The sequence below is a fragment of the Vipera ursinii genome (genome assembly GCF_947247035.1).
Source record: "Vipera ursinii genome assembly, chromosome: 3".
Classification (NCBI taxonomy): Eukaryota; Metazoa; Chordata; class Lepidosauria; order Squamata; family Viperidae; genus Vipera; species Vipera ursinii.
The window spans coordinates 46,681,095-46,708,567 of record NC_139516.1 but is presented as its reverse complement, the minus strand read 5'-3'; the positions used below and the strand labels follow the sequence as shown (position 1 = coordinate 46,708,567).

The 27,473-nt window shown below is 38.5% G+C and overlaps 1 protein-coding gene across 1 annotated transcript; it reads right to left on the bottom strand.

Moving 5' to 3' along the window:
• Positions 1 to 1,625: 1,625 nt before the first annotated feature.
• Positions 1,626 to 21,976, bottom strand: LOC310637297 (chitinase-3-like protein 1). The gene is made up of 11 exons (XM_083357649.1): positions 21,959 to 21,976; positions 20,321 to 20,559; positions 19,914 to 19,943; positions 17,443 to 17,644; positions 14,891 to 14,947; positions 13,044 to 13,194; positions 10,087 to 10,214; positions 9,469 to 9,604; positions 6,783 to 6,965; positions 4,503 to 4,619; positions 1,626 to 2,473 (listed from the first exon to the last, which is right to left on the bottom strand). Exons 2-11 carry the CDS (start codon positions 20,343 to 20,345, stop codon positions 2,339 to 2,341), a joined length of 1,164 nt encoding a protein of 387 aa, XP_083213775.1. The 5' UTR covers positions 20,346 to 20,559; positions 21,959 to 21,976; the 3' UTR covers positions 1,626 to 2,338.
• Positions 21,977 to 27,473: the final 5,497 nt, after the last annotated feature.

The following is a 27,473-nucleotide window of genomic DNA, read 5'->3' as shown; positions in this document are numbered from 1 at the left end:
TAGGAAGGGGTGGGCGGAGGGAGGGGGGGAGTGGGGAAGGGATTGTTAAAGATAAAATGTATTGTAAAACTTTTCAATAAAAAAAAAACAACTTGAGGAAATTGAAAATTACCATCATTTATACCTGATAATTTCCAATTATGTCTTGTCCCAATGTATACTAGTAAGAAGTATAATTACTAAGGAATGGGGGTGGTGGTGAATAATTTCCTGTTATTTTTAATTGAGAAAACATATCCCATTTATCCCATGGTTTCTTAATACAGAGAACAAAATTGTCCTTTTGTTTTGAAAAATAAAAATAAAAAGCTAGAACTAGAAGCTAAGCAACAGATAAGAAAATACTTCACATGCCTTGTACGTGGAAAGAATTTAAAATATTGGTAATCCTAAGTATTAAAGGATGTTAAACCTGTAACATGCAGGTTTTTACGTGTGAAAATGAGGTTGACTGGATGAAAGGATTGGTTGTGATAACTGCCATCAAAAGAGCTGAAAAGGGAGTTCGATTCTTTCCTCAGATCCTCTCTTTGAAAGATATTATTTGCACTGGGATATTATTTTCCAATGGTCCAGCAGAGCCAGAAAGGATGAAGCCAGGAACAAGATAGGAATCGCTTGCAGTGTTATAAATAAGGAAGATGCTGGGGCTTTCTCCATGAATCCCTCCAAGTGCTATTCAAACACTTAGTGCGATTTAAAAATCAAACCCTTTGGATCTGTCTGTATGACTGCTAAAATCTTAACTTGGGTTAATTCTGAATATATGGCATGAAAGAGACTGAGCATGGGAATGAGAGATTAGAGGCATTTAATATTTGGCTTCCTTAGCAGTTAATCCCTAGAGAGAGAAATGTGGCTGAGAATTTGTAAAACTAGAATAAATTGGAGGGTGGAGTTACTCACAATCTCACTGGGCCTTCCCTAATAGAACAAGGACTTTCCAGGGAAATGTTTCTAAAATCTCATCAACAGATAAATTTATTGAGGAAGACCTCCCCCCCACTAAATATAGGAAAACTGCGACAGATAAACTCAGTTTGAGCTAGAATCAGAGGCTGCATCAAGGGAATGGATGACATGCAAATCTAGGGTAATCAAATAGTTCAGCCATGCTCTATTAATGTGCTAAAAGGCTTATTGTCGGTACTTAAAATGGCTTGTTTAGCTGCCTCTTATATTAACTGACTAGCTAGCATGTCACAGGCACAGAGGCAAAATGGTGCCTCTCCCAAATAATGAAAAAGTAAAAGCATGACCATAAGAAAGCTTTTATTGGCAGAAACAGTTACAAACCTGTAATGTCCAGTGGTAACGGAATCAGCAACAGACAACTGACAGAACCTGATTCCTTTTTTTCCAGTTTAAATCAGTTAAAGCATGCTGGCTGAGGAATTCTGGGAGTTGAAGTCCACACAGCTTATAGCTGCCAAGAATGTTCTAGACCAGGGGTCTCCAAGTCCTGGGCCATGGACCAGAACGGGGCCATGGCATGTCAGCAACTGGTCTGTGCAAACAAGCAAAGCCCCATCCATGGGATACAGGTAGCACATAAAACTACACACTCTCCAGTCCACGGAAAACCCCCTCTCCACGGAACCGGTCCCTGGTGCCCAAAAGCTTGGGGACCTCTGTTCTAGACTGCTTTTTAAATAGAGCCCTGGCACACTTTTAAATAGGCATTAAACTAATATTTAATGTTAGCGTCTGAATTATATTCATTCTGTAAAAGTGATATAATGCTTGTCCTTAAATCAAATTGAATTAATTTGTTGATGTTCCAGAGAAAGGGCAGCTGAATTGTCCAGGATGATTGTTTACAATTGAAAACAAAATTATTTTGGAAAAAGGTGTGTTCTGAAGAAAAAGTGCTCCACCTCATCATCTTCCACTCATCACAAGAACAAACATAATTTCTGATAAAGTAAAGGGAGGCAAAACCTTTATTGAAAGTGTTAAGACATTTTTTTCGAGACCACACAATTAATGAAACTTATAAACATTTTAATAAAGTATGATCAAGATGAACTATTTATTTATATAGAAAGGCCTAGGCATACAGTATGTAGTGTCAAGAGACCACATACTGCAGAAATAAGTCAAAATAATGGAAATATATTTTAATACCAGTAAGAAATGAATAACATTAACCATGAAATAATACAGAACTAATAACTGGTTATTTGTAATACGACTTTAAGCATTTATTTAGAAGCAAACAAAACCACACAGAAAGTTGATCATTTGTTTTTAATCCCTAAAAGAAAGCCAAAATTTGACCTAACCTGTAAGATTCTACTGCTATTTAAAACTGGGGCTTTTCTTTTCAAATATATATTTATTTATTTAGTTCATTTTTAATAGCAGCAAGTAGTGGATAATTGCCCTTCTTGCAGAAGGTACTTGAAAAATCATCTTGATCAAGTGACCAAATCATAACACCTCCCAAATTGTTGTTCTTTGCATACTGAACCTAAAGGAGAGAAAAAGAATGAAATAAAACCTCAAATACAATATCCAATCTGGAATAAATACGAGTTTACATGAACTTTTTATCTCACAAATCATACATAGAAGTGTGTCAGTCTTCACTTTGCCTCAAATCTGCAAAAGGGCTCATTGTTTCCCAAATTTGAATTGGTTTGTATGTCAGCCTCTAGAAGTTCAAGAAACAGCATTAGAGGAGATATACTATTAGGCTCCTAAGGGTACCATTTCCAGATATTTTTAGTAAGAAAGGCAGGGCTTTTTTTCTCATAGAACGCTCAGAACGGAGTTCCGGCACCTTTTTTGGATGGAACCTTGTAGGGTAGGCAAGGTGGGCTGTATGACATTGTGAGTTCCGGCACCTTTTTCTTTTACAAAAAAAGCACTGAAGAAAGGAATATGTTTTGAATGTGCAAATAGGACTGTGTAGTGCTTTATCCTGGAAGGTAAAAAGTATTTAGGACTGTTCAAGGGAATGTATATAACACCAGTTTGCAATATCTTAAAACATCTGGTCTTTCCTTAATATGATTTTACTAGAATTTGTATACATTATTTTTTAGTTTTTTATGTTTGCATCCTGGTAAGTGGCAGAATAAAAGCTAGATTTATACATCTTAGTAATTCAAGATAAGTTGTCTAATGACTACGTCACATCTTTGAAAAGTGGACTACCTCATATTTTGAATATTGTTCTTTGATGAAATAGAAGATTGGATTTCTTAATAAATTTTAATTTATTGGCTATGTTAGTAAATGAATCAACATCTTTTCTAAACTGACAGAGCTATAGTTTTGATGCTGCTAGCTAATATGATCTATATGGGCATTTGGGGATTTCCAATAATTACTTTGAATAAGTTCTGTTTGTCTGTTTATCTATCTACTGTATCAATCTGAAATTTTATCCTCTGAATACAAAAGTTCAAAATAATAACAATGAATTATGCATATATACTATAATTTTAAAAACCCAAATTTTCACACCCCCTGGAATATCATCTCACACACCCCGGGGGTGCAAGAACCCCTGGTTGGGAACCCCTGCTATTAGAATATTAAAATATTAAGCTTTAATAATGAAAACATTAAAAGTTAATACAAATCTACATAAAAATCTATTATCTATCTCCAGAATGGGATGCCTCCACTGGGTTCCCAAGCCAACTGGCAGAGCCTGTGGGAGAAGAGCAGACAGAACTGTGAGATGGAGTGAAATGCCTTATCAGTGTAGAATCCCTGCATTACCAGAAGAGATCCAAGTCCAGCCTCCCTTGAATTCCTTTGAGCCTTATCTAGTGCCAATTTAGTGATGACATTAGTTGATTAAATTCAGGTGTATAGGTTAGAATAAATCTTTTATGCTGCAACCTTATGAATGAACTTGATTCTTTGAACCTCACCAGGTTTTCAGACTCTTTCAGAAGGCCAAGATGGTGGGAACAATCTCACTTCAAGGGACACAATGTTCCAAGAGGTGGAAGCCACAGCAGAAAAGTCTTTCCTGGACTCTGCCAGTCAACATTACTTGATTCGTGGGGTCCACAACATGCCCCTTCTGCAAGTGGGGCAGGCCAATTCCATTGGGGTGAGACAGTTGCTTAGATAGCCTGGACTCATGTCAAGAAGGGTTTTAAAAGGTGATAACCAATTCCTTGAATTGGACCCGGAAGCAAAATGGCAACCAGTGCAATTCATGCATAGTAGTCTTATATGGGCCACTTTGCTGTATTCTGTGCCACTTGTTGCTTTTGAAGACTCTTCAGGGGTAGCTTGATGTAGAGCACATTGCAGTAGTCCAAACAGGAGATGACCAGGGCATGAGTGAATGAGCACAGGATCTCCCGATCCAGGAATGGGTTCCTAAAACTGACCTATTGCACAGCAGTAAAATTTTTCTACCACATTTTTGTCTTCTTTTTTGAACAAATGGACTATTTGTCATGTTGCATACCATTTGTATCGCCACCACTGGTACTTAATGAATAAATAATAAATAATCCTACAATACTTGCCTTAATCTGAACGCTTGTCTCATCTTCATAACCCACCCATTGGTTTCCTTTATAAGAATAGGGGACTTGTTGCTCTTCAATATTTTCTTTTGTAGCACCATGATTAAAACTACAAATCTGTCAGTAATAAATTAGAAAGGATTAAATACAGTAGATGATGTCAGTAGATTGGCTCTTTTTTGAAGTTAGGATTGTTATAAGGTTATCTACATTTTGTCTGGAGCGTGTTTTTCTACCTGTTCTTTGTCATTTTAGCAAAGGCTTTGGATTGCTAATGGAGATAAAATGGGCTGATCATTTCTAGATCTGCGAAACTGGCATATTATCAGGAGATGTGCTCACTTGTGTTCACCTTGTACTATAATGGATGGGTCTCACCATTGATGCTGTTGTCATATGCTCAAGTGATCTCAAACGATTATACTGTTTACCAATTTGAGATGATTTGTCATCATCTGTAGGCTTTTTTTGGTTAATAAAGTCTGGTCAGCATGGCCATTCACAGGTTATTTCAACTGGATCGCTGTAATTTTTTTAAATGTCTGAAATATTAAAATTGGTTTGGAAGCTTCAACAAGTACAGAAGTTTATACTAATTCTGATTAATCTATGTAGCTGTAACCATTATATACTTTTGAAACAGTTAATTTGGCTGCCAATCTATTACTAATCTCAGTTTAGTTACTTGCACTTTTTTCTAATGTCCTGAATAGCCTAGGCCCAAAATATTTTAAAAAGTCTGATTTTGTATCAATCAACCTTTCTATTAAAATAACTAGTGGAGGACTATTTTTACATTCCATCCATTGGAGATGTATATTATGCATGTACAGAATCAAGGATCTTCTGTGAGGAAGCACCCTTGCTTTAAATATTCAGATCTTATTGATGCTACTCTGGGAATGTCTGTTTATTCTCTAATTATCTATCTATCTATCTATCTATCTATCTATCTATCTATCTATCTATCTATCAATCAATCAATCAATCAATCAATAAATCAATGTTAGCAATGGAACATGATGCCCAGAACTAGCGTGTCTGTGAAACAGCCCACAGTTGGAAGGAAATGAATGCTCTAGTGCAGGGGGCCCCAACCCCGAGTCTGTGGACCAGAACTGGGCTGTGGTACACCAGCAACCGGGCCACACAAACAAGCAAAGCCCCACCCATGAGATGCAGGCAGCACGCAAAACCACGTACCCTCTTATCTATGGAAAAACCTCTCTCCATGGAATGGGTCCCTGGTGCCCAAAAGACTGGGAACCTCTGCCCTAGTGCATGAACACCATGTGCCAAAGAACTCTTAGAATGGACATACTGAACCAGTCTTTTCTTGGATATTTTTAAGAATTGTCTTTCTGGCAGCCAATTGACTCAAGTGTTTTTTTGGGAATTCCAGTTGGCTGTTTCTTGTTGCATCATAAAACACAATATTCTTGCTACCTAAACACCATGGAGCCTTAGACCTGATTTTTCCTTCTTTTGATCTAACTATAGATGAGGATTTCCTCTTCATGTATTGTCTTAATGCAAAAGATTAAAAGAATTATCGAGTCGCCCACTCCTCCTCTTTCAATATCTACCTGGTTTAACATTCCCTTTCTATGCTTCCTTTAATTTAGAAGCAGTTCTCAAACTGTTACTCTTTAACACTTTCCCTTCTCAGTGGGGGGGGGGGTCAGTGTTGTAATCAAAATGGAAAATTACGCAAATATAAAATGTGCCTTGCTGCAGATGTTCATTCTCAGCATGGAGGGAGTATAAAAAACAGGACAAGCATAATAACAGGGTTAAATACAGTACTGTGCACTATAATCCTCCTGGATTCCTATTAATCCTTCATATGAATAAACTAGAGTTAGTATATGTATGAACTGTTTGTGTATACATATATAGGCTACTTACTCAAGAATAAAACTATAAAAGCATGAATTCTGATCTCCCCATTGGCAATCCTGCCTATTTCACATCTTTTCAGTCACTTGATTTTCCTCCCAGATCACAGATGATAAGGTCTAACAGATTTTACACATCTTGAAGCAATTCTTAAATATGTTTGGAATAAGGATTAAGAATAAGTTATTAAAGAATAAGGGCAGTTATTAAAGTTAAAATACTAGTTTAAACACTAGTTGTGCTAAGAACAACCTAAACTTGCCTCATTCCTAGATTGGGAAGAAGATGAAGGTAACGTCAAGGGGATACAGCCAAAAAAAAAAATGTTGCCATGATACCATGCTTAGGTGCAAGTAGGAAAAACACTAAAAGGATTTTTACCTCATAATATGCCAGGGTTCCTGCTGACTTTGTGAATGTGCCAGCTAGCCCAGGGCCAGAGGCGGGAGCTCCAACCCCAGTCTGTGTAGAAGAAAGAGTGAAAGTCTGCCCAAAGGTAGGAATTCCCATGATAATTTTACTATTAGGGGCACCTTTGGTCTTCAAATATCTGATAGCATAGTCCTGAAAAAGAAGATATTATTATTTATTATGTGCTTTAGATAGCGTCAGCCATATAAGGTAGACTACATCCAAAAATAAGTTCCATAGGAAGACTAGGATTATACAGGCAATCCTCATTTAATGACCACAATTGGAACTGGCAACTCAGTCAGTAAACAAAGTGGTCACTTAGTGAAACCACGACTGTGCTTATGATCTTCCTTAAGCTTTCCTTTGCTTTACAGAACTGAGTTTGTAAACGTGAGCATAGGTCACAAAGTTTTTTATCACCATCATAACTGTGATGGAATGTAATCTGGATTCCCAGGAGGGAGGGCGTGCGTTCCGGAGAAGCAAGAAACAATTCAGTTCGTATAGTTTGTGTGAGAGAAAGAGAGTGACAATGGCTCCTCCCTATTATTAGAGTGTATGCTTTATGGAGGTGATAGTTTGCTTTAGTCTGACAAGATTCTGCCTATAGGTGAGGAACAAGAAACAAATCTGCTTGGAAGAATTACAATGTGTCTTTCTTGGGTTTTGGAGCCTGATAATAATTGTTCCTAAACAAGGCAGTTGCTAAACAAGGACTATCTATACTTTATTGTTAATTATAATAATGGAATCATGCAAGTCTGCTGTTATACCTCAGCGAGCCATGCAAGTTTGACTCTTACACCGGAAGGAGTCAGGGAAGTTTTTTTTCTTAATCCTATCTCTGTTTCCAGGACTTGAAGAATGCTTCCATCTTCTTTGTTTATATTACAATATTTATTTATTTATTTATTTATTTTATTTTTATTTTATTGAATTTATATACCGCCCTTTCCCGAAGGACTCAGGGCGGTTTACAGGGTATAATTTTAAAACATTAATACAAAAATTAAGACCAATTTAAAAAAGATTAAACTAAGTCCCTGCAACATGTAAAACCCCAGTTAAAACCCAATTAAAACTCAGCCTTGGCCTCAAGGCTATCTCTTTGGGTCTCTGCAGACAGGTACTTGACATGAATTAGTTCTGTTGTACTGCACTATTAGTATTACATCATTTATTTTACTAAATACTTGTTGTGGATAGTAGACAATAATTTAGTGCTCTAAATCTTCTAACCTGTGCTGAAACAAATATGTGGGGGGCAAATTTTATTCCAGATTTGAAATGAACATGCAGTATTTCTCTGCATTTCAGATTTCATCACTGAAATAATTTCTAGAATCTAGATATTAGCACCAATACGGCATCCTAACCTAAAATTCTATTTTCAAGCTATGAGTTAGTCATATTTCAAACATTTTATAATGTCTCCCCCTCAAAAAAATTTGTTTGTTCCATCCCATTCTTTCATTTGTGATTTTGTGAAGGACCTAATTTAATTGCAGGTCCAATTGGGGTTGGTCACCGAGACCACAAGTTTAGTCTTCCGAGCTTTAGGGCTTGAACTGGAGCCCATCCACAGGGAACATCTCTCTAGATTAGTGTATTTTATATTTCTATTCTTTATGTTCAACATTTTGTGCATATCCTGAATATGCATTGTGCATTCAATGTATGTATATTTTCTCCTAATATATAAATATTTGCAAACAATATTAATGCAAAATACTTTTTCCATATGTTTGAATGGTCAAACTTTTTCCAGAACTTGGGACACAATTCCTTTTCTGGATGGTCCCAGAACCATATAAAATGTCCTTGGAAGGATGATGATTCCATCAGAAGAGGCTGATTGTGTGAGGTTGTTTGTCTGGTTTTTAAGAATTGAAATGGAAGAAGGAAAGATCTGGAGAGAAACTTGAATTTCCATCTTTAAATAGCCTCATCTTCTACTTAAATACGTAGAAGAACATGATTTCAGGCCTTGTTTCCCAGTGATCTTTAGCTTCCATTTACAAATTAACAAAAGTATAAAATAAGAGAACTACAGTTTAAAATCTGCCACTATATAGCACATAACATAGGATGATGTAGTGATAGCATTCTCCTCTTCCAGATACAGCAAAGAAGATGTAGCATATGAATGGAGAATATATAGCTTATCCTAGAGTTGAGAACTTTAAAAAACTGAGAAATGTGGTCTCTGAAAATTGAATGTTTATATGATTGTGACAGTTCATGCATATAAGAGGTGCCTAAATGTGGGGATAGAGTTCCTATCATTCCTTATAACTTGTCATATTGGGTAGGGAACTTAGAATTGAACAATAACCAACTTTTACTAGTCCTTACCATATACCATCAGGATAACAATGGAAAGATAAATTACTCCCCAGCCAAACAAAATCTTCTAGATAATATATGAAACTTGTTTGGAATTCCTGCCAATAATTATTGTCAGTCTGCTTACTGGGATTGGGGTTGCAGGTATGGTGTTGAATCTATTTGTATTGCCTTAATTCATTAGAGCTGGATTTCAAGATAACCAATACAATGCTTATACTAGCTACCGTATCATTAGTCAGTTAGGGTCAAGGTCAATTATAACATTTCAAAGATATTTGAAAAAGTTCATAACTAGAGAACTTACAACATTATAAGCAGAAGCAGCTCCTTTGTCAGCTCTGCTTTTCCTAAGGGGGCTTCCATGGCCGGTATAGGGGTGACTATGATCTGGCCAATAACCATGAAAATTAAAGGACAAGACATTAAGGAAATCTGCAAATCTACAAAGAAAAATAATAATTCAGTACAGTTTAGGCAATGACTATATCTTTATTAGGTATCTGAAAACATTCTGAAAGAAGTCTTTATCTCACATTGAATTCCAGTAGGTATTCTGTAAAACACTTAACCTTTATGAATACAATTAGAGATGAGAGCCATATATTTCTGGAATATGAATTCTAATTAAAACCTTAACACCATTCTACTTAAATAACTTTAAAGGAAAAGATTATGCAAGTAATGCAAATGAACTGTTTATTCTCCATGCACATGTCTTGAAATGGTTTTGAACCACTTATTTATTTTGTTTAGTTTCATTTATTTAAAAATGTCCTGTTTTCAGTGATAAAACAAATTTATCAGAACTTTTAAGCTAGGCAAGTATAAAAATGGTAAATTGGAAATGTTCATTTGGGATAGCTTACCAATGTATGTTCATATTTATATGCATTTTAGGAGTCATGATAATAAGAGTACTTACCTAGCAATATTCTGGATATCAAAGCCATTATCAATAGCTTCTTTTCCAGCTGGTACTGCCACACTCAATATGAGATTTTGCCTCTCTGGATTTCTCCGGGCCTCGTAGCGAAATGCTACATTCAGGTCCTAAATGACATTAACTAAAATCATTATTGTGATTTGATAAATGCTAAAAAGATTTAACTTGCAAGTTCTTGAGCTCTGTAGAAAAGCAGCAAGAATCTGTAATATTGCAAATATTTTCAGCTTTTTTATTTACTACAACAGGCTGTGCAGTCCAATGTTAGAAACAACTCTGGATAATTTGCTCATTCTGTTATTTAAACCATGTAAATGCAGGGTAAATGTAAAGTAATTAGATTTGGGATGTGAGCAGGGTTTCACAATTGTTTTGATATTCACAGCACTATGTTCCATCCATGTAAGATTTGTTTGGCAACTAATTTGGCCAAAGAATGTCCTGCTCAGCTGTCTGCAGATCCCCTTTCCAATGCATCAAAGCATGAATGAATCCTGGAGATGCTGAACTCCACAGGAGAAGAAGAAGCAACTTGAAAATTGTTTGCTCTCTCCCCGCCCCCTTTCTTGCATAAGTCTTCTAGATGTCTACAGAACATAAATTCTTTGGAAGCCAGAGAATGATCACTTGAGCTCTAAGGTATTATATGTGAGGGTGAGGGAATGGATTTCTTGGACATAATATCATGTAAAGACTTACTGGAAAAGGAGGAGCATTTCAAAAAGTTTGCAAATTTGGATGCTTTAAGAAATGGTGAGCTTCTGAAGAAAACCTTTATCATTTGATTGAGGAAAAAAAGAGAGCCTTGGTGGAGCAGTGGGCTAATGCCTCCTTAAGTAACACCAGCTGCCTGCAATTAGTGCAGGTTCTAGTCCCACCAGGCTCAAGGTTGACTCAGCCTTCCATCCTTCCGAGTTTGGTAAAATGAGGACCCAGATTGTTGGGGGCAATTAAGCTGACTTTGTAATAATGCCGCTTGGGGGGGGGCGGAAGCCCTAATAAGCAGGCATATACATAGAATGAAGGCTATTGCTAAGCACATTGATTTGTGCTTTAAATTGTAAGCTGCCCTGAGTCTTCGGAGAAGGGCGGGATATAAATGGGATTTTTAAAAAAAAGATACCAGAAAGCAGAGATACAAATACTGGAGGAAACTGGCCTCATGAGGATAATCAGTATAACTGAGGCAGTGTTCTAGTACAGGGCTTTTTGACCGTGGTACGCGTACCACCAGTGGTACTTTAGCACCTGGCTGGTAGTATGCGAGCACTAGCTAATTGGAGTGGGGGAGGGAACCAGTTAAAGCAGAGCTGCACAGACCTGGAGGAGATCAGTTGGAGCTGCAGAGCTTGGCAGAATCCCTAGGATCTGCCACTTGGCGACATAGTAATTGGAGCTCTGGTGCAGCCGGAAGAGAAAAGAAGGAGGATGGCGGAGAGAAGAGAAGAGGCTTTTCTTACTGAAACAGTGAGGAGAGACAGAGCAAGCAGCCTGTTTTTGGAGGAACAGCGAGCGAAGAAGGGTGAGTGAGCAAGTGGGGGGAAGGGCTAGGAAGCGAACGGCTTCTGGCCAGCCGCCCAGAAGCATGGATCAGCTGTAGCCCAGCACTGATCCTCAGGCTTCACTTAGCAAGCAGCATGTTTTCCAGAAGCGTGAGAAAGTGAGCTGGGCAGGAGCCCTGGATTGGTGTCTGCAGCTACAGCTGAGCCACACTTCTGCAGAGCTGGCCAGAAGCGCGGGTCAGCTTTAGCTGCTCTCCTGGGCTCCTGCCCAGCTCACTTGCTTGCACTTCACCAGAAAACATGCTGCTTGCTAATTTAGCAGAAGCACGGATCAGCTAGAGCACGGCGCTGATCCTGGTGCTTCCACTAAATTAGCAAGCAGCATGTTTTCCAGTGGAGCGCGAGCAAGTGAGCTGGGCAGGAGCTCTCCTCTGCCTCTGCGCGTGCACAGGCAGGTTCAGCATGTCGTCGGTTCACTTCAACTGGCCGCTCCGCACGGTGAGGAAAATGCACCACTGCCTGCCAAAACCAGGCTTTTCAAGCCATGGCCACCGGCAGCACAACCACCAGCCATGCTGGCAGCCTGTCCCCCTCCCCTTGTCCCTTCATGGGCACGGAGAGGGGAGGAAGGAAGGGACAAAGAGGGAGGGAAAGAAGGAAGGAAGGGACAATGAGAGGAAGTGAAGGAAGGACAATGAGAGGGAGTGAAGGAAGGAAGGAAGCGACAATGGAAGGGAGGGAGGGAAGGAAGGAAGGAAGGGACAAAGGGAAGGAAGGAAGGACAATGAGAGGGAGGGAGGGACAATGCAAGGGAGGGAGGGAAGGAGGAAGGGACAAAGTGGGAGGGAGAGAGGGAGGGAAGGAAGGAAGGCACCGATGCCTATCTCACCCCCTCCACCAGAGACCCACGGATTCCCCCCACATCCTTGCCTGCACCCGCCACAGGTACCCCACAACCTGAGTGATGAGCTGGCCATGCCCCCTGGCCATTGACTTCGCTTGTCAGAAAGTTGCAAAAGGTGATCACATGACCCTGGGACACTGTGACCGTCATAAGTATGAATCAGTTGCCAAGCATCCGAATGTAAATCACATGACCCTAGGGATGCTGCAACAGTCATAAGTGTGAAAAATGGTCATAAGTCACTTTTTTCAGTGCCATTGTAACTTTGAACAGTCTAAGCGAATTGTTGTAAGTCGAGGACTACCTCTACTTTATCATTTCCCCCTTCCTTTTTTGGTCATCAAGCTTTTGACACCTTGCTGGGTGACTGGTGGTACTTGGATATTGCCTTATCCTAAAAGTGGTACAATGGGTGAAAAGGTTGAAAAGCCCCATTCTAGTAGAATGAAATGACTGTACAAATCTCTAATATGCATAGAACAAGGAAAATCATATACTATTTACAAAGAGATGATTTAATATACACGTACCTGAACCAGCTTAACCAAATTCCTTTTATCATTCTGGTTTGGCTCGTGCCAAGCAACATCAAGACCATCAAAATTATTGGTCCGAAGAAAGTTGATCACGGATGCTACAAATTCCGAGCGTGTGGCAGGAGAGGTATTTATATTCCGGAAGCTGTTATAAATGGGAGAGAGATGATCAGATTTTAAAAAGAACATTTTTAAAGGAATATATTTGAATCATTTTAACCAGATGTGCATCATGCTTTCTAATATTGCAAGCTGCCCAGCATCATTTGCTGAGATGGGCAGCTATAGAAATCAAATAAGTAAATAAATAATAGCAAGTACAGCAGTAACAGAAACAACTACATTCAAAGCAAATTGTACTCTCAAGATGGCTTTTTTATTGACTAATAATATCACTACCTTTTCAAAACTGAAATTTAAGTTGTCAGTTCCCTTCCGCTATTGCATCCCCAAACCCTTCAAAGTTTCTATAGTAGCGTTGGTATTAGTGGAAAGGGGATTTAAAAGTTGGGCATCATCATCATCATCATTAAAAGGTGGCTTGATTTCTAAAGATTCAGAATTCAATAGGCACTTTGCTTGTCTATTAAATTCTGCAGAGGTGGAAAGGTCCACAACCCTAACCCTCTCCCTTTTTCACTTTTGGTCTAGCATTATAAAGCTGTAGAACAGTGGCGAGCTGCTACACAGCACAAAATGGCTTCAGTTCAGAATTACCCTTTGCAAATCCCTCTCAAAGGTGCTCTTTCAAAAGGCAACTGGGACTTTCTTTGTTTTTCCTTGAAGACATTTCATTTCTCACCCAAGAAGCTTCATCAGTTCTGACTGGATGGTGAGGTGGGAGTGGGGCAGGGAAACATCTTTAAGGAAAAACAAAGAAAGTCCAGTTGTCTTTTGGAAAAGCACTTTTGAGACAACCCCTGACCTGGATGACTGAGAATCTTTATAGACACACCCTTTACAAATGATTCAGTATAAGTAAAAATCAATTTATGTCAGTCAGAAGCTTTCCTTAGGGCAGGGGTGGCAAACTCAATTTCATTGAGGGCTGCATCAGCATTGTGGTTGCCCTCAGGGGGCTGGGTGGGTATGGCCAGGGTGGGCGTGGCCTACTGGGTGGGTGTGGCCAGCTCTACATCATTCGCATCAAGGGTGCCTATGGGGGCCTGGGCAGGAGTGGGACAGATCTGGGGGTCTCTGGCAGAAGGAGGGTCTCTGGGCCAGGGCCAAGGCAGTGGGGGCCGTTCCCTCACTGTTTCCAGGATGGCTTCACGGACCACATGAAACCACTTTGCGGGCCGGATCTGGCCCCCGGGCCTTGTGTTTGACATGTCTGCCTTAGGGCTTAGGCTATATATATATATATATATACATGTTCAGAGCTGCAGTTCCAGTACATTTAGACGCCAGTTTGGGGATGTTTTCTTTATATATGAATAAGTGCAGACTAGGGGAGATGAGGAAGATAGCTATAGGTTATGATTTTTCAAATGTAGCATTTAGCAGGAAAGAAATACTTAAATTTAAGGGATCAGCTCACTATGAGGAAAAGCTAAATAATGACCAAGCTACACCAGTTTGCCATTGTATGTGAACATTTTTTCCAATGGAAGTTTTATTTATTAATTTAATTTATTAATTTCTATGCTGCCTGTCTATCCTACAATGTGACTCTGTCAGAAGAACCCTGATCAGAGTTGGAACCGGTACCAAAAAAACCAACTCTTTCCCTTTGTGCTGCGGTTATCATGAAAATCTCATTTGAAATATCTCAGTTAACAATTCAGTTAACAATGGTTTGGAAGTCAAACAAATGAATAAATTGACAGTTCTATACTTACGGTGCAGAGCCTAATGTAGCTCCACCAACAGACAGAAGAATCTTCAGTTTGGGATTCCTGAAAATGTAAATGTAAATACTCAATTATACTCAATATAATTATTTTCATTTCGGGTCCTCTTTCTAACTATTAAGTTCAAAGTAAAAAGTATTTGCAAACCTATAGTGCCAATGATCCTTTGGACAGCTGTCTGCTAGATTGCCTAGTTATTGCATCTGTAACACAAAGCACTGATACTTCCATCATAGAATAGAATAGAATAGAATAGAATAGAATAGAATAGAATAGAATAGAATAGAATAGAATAGAATAGGAGCTGAAAGGGACCTTGGAGGTCTTCTAGTCCAGCCCCCTGCTCAAATAGGAGAACCTATACCATTTCAGACAAGTGGCTGTCCAGTCTCCTTTTAAAAACCTCCAGTGATGGAGTGCCCATGATTTCTGGAGGCAGGCTGTTCCACTGGTTAATTGTCCTCACTGTTAGGAAGTTTCTCCTTAATTCCAGGTTGCTTCTCTTTGGTCAGTTTCCAACCATTGCTTCTTGTCCTGCTCTCTGATGCTTTGGAGAATAGTTTGACATCCTCTTCTTTTTGGCAACTCCTGAGATATTGGAACACTGCTATCATGTCGCCCCTGTTTCTTCTTTTCTTTAGACTTGCCAAACCCAAGTCTTGCAGCCATTCTTCATGTGTTTTAGTCTCCAGGTCTTTGATCATTTTAATTGCTCTTCTTTGAACTTTTTCCAGTGTCTCAACATCTTTTTTGTAGCATGGTGACCAAAATTGGTTACAGATACTTCTACTTCACTCACCAAAGACACTTTCAGCATTGTTAGAAAAGAGAGCAGTAATTGTAATCTATTGCTTTACTTGGCACTGCACATTTGTGTTAAAAAAAAAGAAAGAAAAGGACAAAAGAAAGGTGCTTATATCAGAATATCCCTGTAGGCATGAAGAGGTGGAAAAACAAGCAAACAAACCTGGTTGCCTTGTGGCAAATGTTCATCATGATAGTCATTATGTGCAATCACTCATAACTTACTTTCAAAATTCTAGATTTTGGCATACAAGGCCTATCTTTGATCTAAAATTACTTAACTGCTAGAAGCAAGTTAGGAATTGTATGAATAGTGTGAGGCAATAAATGCTCATCCTGTCACACATGTCAGTGCAACATATGCACCTTTAACATTATTCAAAGAAGAGAATAGAGAATAGAATAGAGCTGGAAGGGACCTTGGAGGTCTTCTAGTCCAGCCCCCTGCCCAAGCAGGAGAACCTATGCCGTCTAAGACAAGTGATTGTCCAGTCTCTTCTTTAAAACCTCCAGTGATGGAGCGCCCACAATTTCTGAGGGCAAGTTGTTCCAATGGTTAATTGTCCTCACTGACAGGAAGTTTCTCCTTAATTCCAGGTTGCTTCTCTCTTTGATCAGTTTTCAACCATTGTTTCTTGCCCTGCCCTCTGGTGAACATTCAGACACTCCTTAAAAGCAGAACTATTGCATTTCATTTTATATTTCTTATTATATCTCACTAAATTTTGCTATTATTGATAATAAAATATTAAGCTGAAAAGTAAAAGGAGGGAAGAATTAAGTAGAACTTGCCTCTATATCCTTCCTTTCTTCTTGATTCAGGTAGCCACTATAATTTTTCTTTAGCTTCTATAAGATTTAAAATTTGTGCCCCAAGCCTTTCTCATTTGCAAAAGTTTATTCATTGAAAACTTCCTTTCTTTCTACAAAAACCCTCCTTATCAATGTTACTGATTCTATTATCTTGTGAAAACTAAGATGCCTTTTGATGCAGGTTGCCAAATGATTTGGAAAGTAGGAGGTAATGCATAAAATGGAGCACAAATACTGAACATTTATTGCAATATTGCAATAATATTTATAGTTTGTGCTGTGAATATCAAAGTCATATCTATGAAAAAATGTCATTCATTGTCCAGTAAACCACCCAGTGAACAGTACTGGATGAAACTTTTAAATTCCCTCTTCCATTTTTAAATTAAATTCCAAGGGAAGATTTCCTGAGGGAACTCAAGTCATTGTGCCTTTGTAGATTGAAAAGTGTGATGGTCAAGACAACTTTTAAGTGATAGAGAGATGTGTAATAGGAGAAAAAGAACCACTGCTTGGCAGACTCAAATAGTAATTCATGGAAGAAATCAATCTTTTCCCTTTGTCATAATTCTAACAACACCTGTTTCTTTTCAAACAGTTATGGCATCAGGAAGGAAGTTTTTTCTTCCTGGTATAATTATCAGTGTGAAGAGAGGATACATGAAGATCAAGGTGGAGGATTGTCTTTCATGAGTGCTCTTGCCCTGATACTGATGGCTTCTCCCTGCAGCAGTTATTCTATTGGAAATGTTGATATGTGGTTAAACCAAAGCGTTAAAGTCTCTCAGCTTAAGTTTAAGAAGAGACTCACATCAATCATCAAGTATCCAATGAATTGAGCACCCCTTCAGTGTCCGCAGCTGATGTGGTTATTGGCATTTTTGGACGCATCGGTTATTATATGACCTCCCATTTGTACCTACCTAGTTTTCAGTCCCCTGAGATTTTCATAGGTAGTAGCATCGTTCCATTCGTAGTGGGTGATTTGATTGCCTGATATATTAGCAAAAGCATAAATGAGGTGGGTACAAAGGTCTGGTTCAATGTCATCAGTGACAAAGCCCGCTGGGGCTTCCCTGTACTGAGACCAGGTGGTGAAGTAACAAACCAAGTTAAAGGCGGAAACTATTATAAAGAGAAAGAAAACAAAATAAGTTTTGTTAAAGCATGAGATATTCAGTCTAAAGAATGCAGACATTGTCAGGTCTACTTATACTATCCTGCTTCTTCCAAGTTTGCATTCTTGCCCTGAGTTGAACATGCCAGAGTTATTATTTGCATACACTCCTTTAAGATAATTCCAAGCACATCACAGTTGTATGGTGAAATATTGTTTTTCTACTAATCTTGTACTTGTTATGATTTGTAAACAGGAATGAGCAATCATACAGGTAAGGTAAAGGTAAAGGTTATTGTCCAGTTGTTTCCAACTCTAGGGGGCAGTGTTCAACTCCATTTCTTAGCTGGGAGTCAGCATTATGAAAAGACGCTTTGTGGTCATGTGGCCAGCATGACTATACACCAAGGCGCACAGAACGCTATTACCTTTCCACTGAAGTGGTAACTATTTATCTACTCGCATTTGCATGATTTTAAATTGTTTGGTGGACAGGTCATACAGGCAGTACTCACTTAACAAGGTTAATTGGGTTTGCAATTTCCATTGCTAAGCAAGGCAGTCTAACACACATCACACCACCATACAATTTTGCAGCAGAAATTCCATCATGTTTTGGGTACCAGTATATTTCTGGGGGCAATTCAAGATGCTGCTTTTAAAGGCCTATATGGCTTGAGTCTGGGTTACCTGAAGGACAGCCTTTTTCCAAGAGTCCTTACCTGTCTGGTTTGATCTAGCAGAGTGGGGATGCTGCAGATCCTGGATGGTGGGGATTAGAAGATGCCTTTGGGGATGTAGCCTCTGCTCTATGGAATATTCTCCTCTTGGAAATTAAAATGGCCCTAACCATGCTGCCCTTTGGTAAATCTTTAAAAATGTGGCTGTGCATCCAAGCCTGAGGTTCTGGTTGTGATAAGGAGCCCGTTTCTTGGCTTTACGGTTAATTGGTTAATTATCTTGGCTGTTATACATATTTATTTTAATTGTTTTTATAGTTTTAAAATTGTAAGTTCAGAACCATTGGTTGAGATGGGCAACTGTAGAAACTGAATAAACAATCAAATAAATAAATAAATATGCGAACTCCTGCCAGCTTCCCCATTGACCTTGCTAGTAGGAAGCTGCAAAACAAGGCTGCAGATGGCATTTACACTATGCTGTAACATCATAATTGTGAGCTGGACACCATGCACCCAGGTTGCAATTATGTGACTGGAGGGACACTTTGCCCAATGTAAGTATGATATCTGGTCATAAGTACCACTTGTTCACTGGTTGTTAATCAAGGACCACCTGTATTCCTGGGCACTGATTTGACTGACCTATGCCAGGCAGTAAAATATGTCTCATTGAGACATATTGTGCAGCAAAAGTAATACTTATTGAATTTTGGGGAGAGCATAAATGACATAACTGTTGCGTTACTTCACATTGTTCCAGTTGCCTCCTTTGGCAGACCCAGAAGAGAGAACACTGGCTCTTCAACTTACAACAATTCATTTAGTGGCAATTCAAAGTTACAACACTTAAAAAGTGACTTATGACCATTTTTCGCACTTGTGACCATTGCAGCATTGCCATGGTCATGTGATCAAAATTCAGACAATTGGCAACTGACTCACATTTATGACAGTTGCAGTGTCCTGGGATCCTATGATCACTTTTGATGACCTTCTGACAAGCAAAGCCAATAGGTAAAGCAGATTTACTTAACAGCCATGAGACTAACTTAACCACTACAATGGCTAACCACTACATCCCTAACAACCATGTTAACTGCAGTGATTCACTTGACAACTTTGGCAAGAAAGGTCATAAAATTAGGGCCAAACAAATGTCTCACTTATCAACATAAATTTTGGGTTCAGTTGTGTTCATAAGTTGAGGACTACCTGTAGTCATCTGCCAAGCTTATGCCTGCTGTCCTCCGTTAGTGGAGGGACATGAAATGGAGTTAAGTGTTGCTCCACCCTTTCTCTTTAGAATCAGGAATCTTATTTCACCAGCTTTTCAAGAAGTATCTCACAAGAAGCCTTGTCCAGGCAAAGCCCTTCTTAAGTCGTTCTCAAATTATTTGTTTAGCTGTTCTATTTAGCAGCCAAAGTTTTATTAAGATATTCTGGTTTTGCTTTTTATTTCTTTATTATGCTTGAAAGGGGAAAGTGATGGTTTCTCATTCAAGTAAAGCTTAAAAGAAGACATTTTAAATTTAGAATGACTTGAAATGTCTTCCCCTGTCCCCCCCTCCCCCTGCCCCCAGGAAATATAACATACCATTTTGAAGAAATATCAGTGCAGCAGCGCCTAATACAAAACACACAAAGCCAAGAGAAGAAAATTAAATTCTAGCAAAGCTAAAACAATCAATGATCATAATACAGTACTCAGTTCATGCCTGTCTGTGATCAAACTGAAATCCTTCAATTAATATAAGCATTTGAAATTAACTGGATCACCTTAAACTAGATACTAAGATATATCAGGCTTCCGAAGGATGGCCAGTCTCATGGGATTTTTCCACCCAGAGAACAAATTTTCTTTCAGCAACTTTAAAGTGTATCATCTTCAATGTCTTGCTCATATACCAGCACAAAACTGCAGTGTCATCTGAACTGCCAGTACAAATCATGGAAATTCTGCATATGAGATCTTAACATTAAAGGGCAAGACCAGAGACTTACCAATCCATAGTGACAGTTGAGCCATCCTGGTTTCCAGCGTGCAACTGTACCACAGTAGAAATGTTGCTTCTTTGCAATGATGCCTATACTGTTGCTCTCCTCTAATTTATAGTCACTTAACAGGCTTGTGGCGTAGATTAGGAGGAATTGTTTCTCTGTTCCTGGAATGATTATTGTGCAATTGCCGTTATGTTGCAACCACCGCTGTGGAGTCAGAATTCCTTTATTTTTCTTTACATCTGTGTAAATGGAAAAACATAGCAGAACAAGTTTCAAGGCTTCACATCTCTTCCAGCTGCAAATCCATGAAAATCTCATTTGTGATCCCTTTTTATTTACTATTTTTTTTTAAAAAAATATTTTCCATCCCGTAAGTAAATCTCATAAAAATTACAGATACAGTTAAACTCAAGTGAAAAGGCTTGGCTGAACAGCTTGACTCCATCCTGTGGAGAGCATTCTGCAGAATGCAGATAAGCTCCTTTTCTGTGTGACCAACAAATCACTCTTAAAAAGTGAAGGCGCATTTAATAAGACTTCTCCTGATGACCTTCGCTTTCAGAAGAGTCCAGAACAAGATGAACAGTCTCTCAGATCAGATAGTCCTCGATTTACAACCATTCATTTAGTGACTGTTCAAAGTTACAATGGCACCGAAAATGTGACTTGTGACTATTTTTCACGCTTTCGATTGTTGCAGCATCCCCATGATCACATGACCAAAATTCAGACACTTGGCAATTGACATGTATTTATGATGGTTACAGTGTCTTGAGTTATGTGGTCACTTTTTGTGGCCTTCTGACAAGCCAAGTCATTGAGGAAGCCAAATTCACTTAACAACAATGTTAACTGCAGTGATTCACTTAAAAACTGTGGCAAGGTTGTAATATGGGGGAAAACTCACTTAACAACTGACTTGCTTAGCAAAAGAAATTTTGGGCTTATAGGTCAAGGATCACCGCTCAGGTTTAAAGCTTAAAAACCAACTCCTTAAATTATGCTCAGACAATACTGAGCACTGTAAAACCAGTTCAGTCTTTAAGATTCATAATTAGCCAGGTTCCTTATATCCTGTGCTATTTCCAAAATGCATATGTTGATATTTCCAAGTATCTGTGTAGAGCTGCATGAGTGAAGACATGACTGGAAGCGTTTCGAGTCAGAACTGAATGATTGTTTGGAAGGTTTTATATACAGTAGCTGTATATAGCAAGGCCTCCCCTTCTCTACCCTGGTGAGAAGAATGAAACCGTTGAAACATTCAGCAACAAGTCCTGGCAAAGAACAGAGCTATGGACAGCTAGACAGCTTTAAGGAAAAAAAAATCAAGAGAGGAAAAAACTTTGCCCTGTGCTCTGACGGCTGTTCTCTCAATGCTTCTTTATGACTTTGAAAAACATTAGGTTTCAACTTTAATTCTGAGTTTCACTACGTCTTTAACATCTGACCACTTATATTGATTCATATTCCCCCTCTCTAAGTTCACCAGTTTTGCATCAGAACCTTGCTCCCTTTGCACCACACTCCATCCCACTGCAGCTCTTGGTCCCTTCTACCACAAATGAATAAGTGTGCCACAAAGATAAGGATAGGTGCCTACCTCTGACATAGTGGAAAGTAAAGTCATCCCATTACCTTGCAAATCGGTCTTGCTTCTAGGCACAAAACCTCAGTACCAATAAGCAACTTTTATGTAGCTAATTCATGGGTAGATTCCAAAAGTCTGGCTCTGTATGTATTGTATTGCATGTGTGAGAGCTCTGTTCAGATGTTGCAGAACAAATTGTACAGAAAAGTTTGTGTTAGAAAGCAGAGCCTGGTGACTCAGGAGCAGAAGAAAGAAGTTGGAGAAAAGAGTCAGACTTTCCTTAAGTAATCTACTGTGTTTAAGTGTAGTGTAGTGTAGTGTAGTGTAGTGTAGTGTAGTGTAGTGTAGTGTAGTGTAGTGTAGTATACTGCTGTTGGAGAAAGATTCAATGGCTGGTCTTTTAATGTCTATATGTGGAACAAATCTCACCATCCTGTCTTTTTCATATGAAAACAACACAAGTAGAGAAATTAAAAAAAAAGAAGTGTAGTCCTGTGGAAAAGAAGGTCAGAAATGGGTCAGTCATCCACAGAAACACTGACGTACTTGGATTCGTTAGCTGCTTTTCATCAACAACTGGCTACAAATGCAGAACAACTTCTGAAAACTTCCATAAGGATTTCAAAGTGACGGAGCACTTTTCCTGGTCCAGCTAATGATAATTTGTTATTTTTTCAGCAAATGGTTGTGCAGAGAGGATTCAGGTCTCAGAACAACTGGACAAAACTACACCAGTCCAGTCCAGTCCAGTCCAGCCCTGTATTTGCTTTACAGCTCGGCTTGTAATTATTTGTTTTAAAAAATTGTACACCACTTCAATTAAAAATGCTAAGCAACTTACAACTAATGCAATAAAACAACCACAAAAGATTAATAGCCAGTAATGATGAAACTAGCAAATCAGTCAGCAGCATAATGCAGTGAGATAATCATACGTTTGAAGACTGGCCTAGGTTTATTTAGTTTATTTATTTATTTATTTATTTATTTATTTATTTATTTATTTATTTATTTATTTATTTATTAAATTTATATACCGCCCTATTCCCGGAGGACTCAGGGCGGTGTACAGGGAAGATTAAAACAAACATACAAAAATTAAAATCAGATTAAAACAATTAATTAAATAAAGTCCCTGAAATTTAAAACTAAAGCTTAATAAAAATTAAAACCCCTTAGCCTGGGCCAGACAGCTCAAAGAGCTAAGTTTACAGGTCCCTGCGGAATGAGCAAAGGACATTGTTGTAAAAAAGGATCAAATTATATTTATTTTTAGTGTCCAATTTTGGAATTAGGGTTAATTGCTTAGTACTTTTCTAACAAAGGAAAAATGCATTGAACGAGGATTTTTTAAGATGCACCTATCACATAATTTTTAAAAAAAAATATGTTGTTTTTTTCCTTTCTTTTTTAAAAAAATTACATGATTGGAAAAATTGATCTAAAAATGAAATGTCATTAATTACCAATGGACTTCTTTTATTACCAGTATCTATGATGAAATATTAGACAAGCAAAGCAATATGTCACTAATGCTCTGTGACAGCTTTCATTAATTTTGTGCTCTCCAGGTATGTTGGATGACAAGAAATTCCATCATCTGCCAGTTCTCACAAGTTTTGGATGGCCTTTTCAACTGCATTCCTATGCAGTGGAATCAGATACTGTATATAGTATACAGAATTAGATGTTTTTGCCATGATAGAGAATATGTATTTCTCTGTCCTACAGATAATTTACTTAATGTGCTCTGTTTTTCCTTTTTAATAATTATCACTTTTTATGTCCTTGAAATCATATGGCTGGGATTTTTGTACTCTGCAGTGAAATGGGGATTGCTAAATTTAGCAAAGACAATTACTCTTGCATTTGTAAAGGTGGAGAAATAAAAAGTGCATGTCTTCGCTCCCGACTGTTTTGGTGTATTATTTCACCGCCCTGAGTCCTTCGGGAGAAGGGCGGTATAAAAATCAAATAAATAAATAAATAAATAAATAATATCACTCTTAGTTGGTAAAATACAGGTAACAGAATGGCTTGTTAATGAGAAATCCTAGCTTGCATAGAAAAACCTGATCATTCTTGAAATAAAACTGGGACTTGCTTGCAATTGTGGCATATTGATCCAGCTATGATGGGTTTACCATTAAGAGTGAATGAAGCATATGCTGTGCATATGGCTAAAAGTACGGTTGATAACTAGATTGCTCTTGCTTTTTCTTACTAAACCTTCAGTTGATCAAAACCACAATGGCCAACAGTATGGACCTATCAGGTGAGGTCTTTGGGTTATGAGAAATTGAGAGTTGGGACATTAAAGGAATCAATGGTAAACAGCATAGATTCAGGAAATAATAAAGAAATAGATTCAGTATGCTGGTTGTCTCTAAAATTAAGAGAAAGAAGAAAGTTATATCAGAACTGAATAGAGATAGCTGAAAGTCAGGCAAGGAGGGAGGGAGGGAGGAAGAAATGGGGGAAGGAAAGAAGATAGAAGAAGGAAAGAACAATGTATCTGAAATCTCTCAGAATTCTGGGAATTGACGTTCACACATCTTCAGGTTGCTTACGTTGAGAAACACTGATCTACACATTTAAAAATGTATTCATTTATTAAATTTATATTAAGAAATGTATGTGGACAATGCCCAGATGTGGCTGAACCTTGAATGGATTATGAGTATGAAGCTGTCAATTTTTGATTTAGATCAAGACAGTGTTTCCCTTATGACTGTTTCTCCGTTTGCCCACAATTTCCTTATTTCTGACTTTTGGTGCTTTTTCTTTTCTTTTCACCACCATATCTTAACTTCCTTATGATATAGTCGATGAGGCTTCTGGAGCTGTTGCCCTGCTTCATTCCCTGAATTTCTCTCACCAGTTCTTCCTGCACATTAAGGAAGGTAGAAAGAATTCCTTTTCTGAGTGTAGCACAAGAAGCGCCATGTTTGGAAGCACCCTGGGAAACAGGGAAAACTGCAATACATTTAAATACAGTCAGATTCTGAAGACCAACTCAAATTTTGAAGAAAAGGTGGAAAAACACCAATCTTAGAACAAGATCAAGAATATGATTTTGACCAGTACATCTGGAGCAGCCCCTGAAGATTTGCCAGAGAATAACAAACTCACATTTGTTATTATTACTGTCTATCTTTGCCAAGATTTGCTACCTCTTGTATGAGACATCTTTTGTACGGTATTTTCTGGCATATAAGACGACTTTTTAACGCATGAAAATCTTCTCAAAAGTCGGGGGTCGTCTTATACGCCCAGTCACCTTATACGCCAGAAAATAGCAAATCCTCGGGAGCAGAGACGTTAGTGGAAACGGACAAATCCAGCGCTCGAGAATGGTGAAAGACGGCCTACTCATAAATAAACCAACCAGCCCAACCGAGGCTGAGGCTCCAGCTTACCGGCGTTCTAGGGCAGCAGACCCCTTTTTTTTTGAAGGGAGCGGGAGTCAAGCGCGTGCCAAGCCGCTGGCGCTCAGCGAGCACGAGAGCTCAAGGGAGCGCGGGAAGCCAGGCGGAGGCCGACCTGACATGTTCGTGTGGAGCTGAGCTTCACCTGACCCTGGGAGTTTGACTTCAGGGCGTGGTGCCATGGCCAGACCTACAGCAACACCCACCCGGGAAGGCGCAGCTCGGGAATTGCGACAGGCAGACCGCAGCGGAAAGCTGGCACTGGGGCTTCAGCAACCTGGAGTTGCCCCTCCGCCCTGAAGTAGAAGGCGGCCTTGGGGAGGGTGTGTGTGTGAATCTCAAACTTGCAGCGCAGGGCTGAGCCCATTTCTTTCACCACCACCACCACCTGCCCTCCGCCACCCTGTTCATTAACTAACCTACGGAAAGAACCACCTTCTTTTAGACCTGGTGCCTTCCCGAAGTGTTGGGCCACAATGCTCGTCACTCCTGGCCGAAACAGCCAGCGCATGTGGCTGAAGTAGAAGGGGGCGCCAAGGCAAGAAGAGATGAGGTTTAGTGAGGCAGAGCAAAGCTGATCTCGAGGCCAAAAGCTCTTGATAAACCTTCACCTAATTGAGAAGCAGCCCTGATTTCCTACTTACCTGTATTTTCCAGCGTATAAGACTTTAACCCATGAAAATCATCTCAAAAGTTGGGGGTCATCTTATACGCCCAGTCGTCTTATACGTCGGAAAATACGGTATGTGTTTATGTGTGTGTGTGTGCACAGACATGATACATGGGAATGCATTGAAGAGAATGGATTTTGGTCACATTATGAGTTTAGAAATCTCTTTTCATCATGTATATGTGTTAAACAATACATTAATTGCAGAAATAATAGCATATGATTAATTTATCCAATTTTCATTTCCTTACTTCATTTTAAAACCTTTTTATGAGGTACTTCCATCTTTTGCAGGACAGCTTCTACTGTAATTTTTTTTTAAAAAAATTTAATGCTGTGAAATTAATCTTTTACGTTTGATTCTCTTTTAGAGAATCTAAATTCTCTTTTACAGAATTTTAGGCAGAACAGTCGCAGAAATCGCTTCATTGAATACAATAATATTTTTGACTCCTGTAAATTCCAGAGCAACAATAATCAAATGCTACTCATGGATTGTTTATTGACAGGGCATAAAAGCTGTAGACATTTTTTTAAAAAAATGTTCATTCATAGTTAAGGCAAGTTTCCAATCCTCATGGGTGAAAATTATGCAAGTTTGGTCACTACTTTCAGGATGAATTCAGCTTAAATAAGAGTCAGTTACTTTAGAATAGGGAAGGAACTTCTAAACATAGGAACTCTTTTTTAAGGAAGCAGAGTTGACCAATGACACAAACATAGCTGATATATAATACCAATTTCAACATAAGGAAAGATAAATGCAGCCCATAGTTTTTTTTAGAAACTAATACTCAAGTCATGCTATAAATGTATAAACCTAAGTGATTATTCTGCCTTTTATTATCATGAATTAATCAAATAAAATAATGAAAGAAATTTCTTGACCACATATATTTTCAAGTGAAAAATAGATTTGTACATAGTCTATATACATTGTTTCTATGTTTTAAATTGGATCTGGACTGCTTTGTACATGTACTTCTTGTGTTTTCAGATAATGTGATTGGAATTGGTTATTTCATTTGCAATATTTTGTTCATCCATGGAAGCTCCACAGAGCTATAACGCTTGGTTTTTTTTTTGCTGCACTATGCTCATGTAAAATAGTATGTATGCCATAGTTAATTTTCTATCAAATTTATCTCCAGCACAAGCTGAATCTTTATCCTACTCTGGGCACATTATGCAAAGACCTAGCTCTCTAGAGAAGTCTGTAATGCTGGGAAAGGTGGAAGAAAAGAAAAGAGGATGCCAGCAGCAAAGTAGATAGACTCAAATAGAGAGAGGCCATTATTATTTAATATAACCTGCTACTGTAATGTGTAAGGATACAAAGAAAAATATACCTGCTATGACTGCAATTAGTTTGTTTCTTTAGACTATTACTATAAAATAGTAATTAATATTATTATGAAGTAATAATATCTTGTTTACACACTGGAATAAAGAATCAAAGGATCG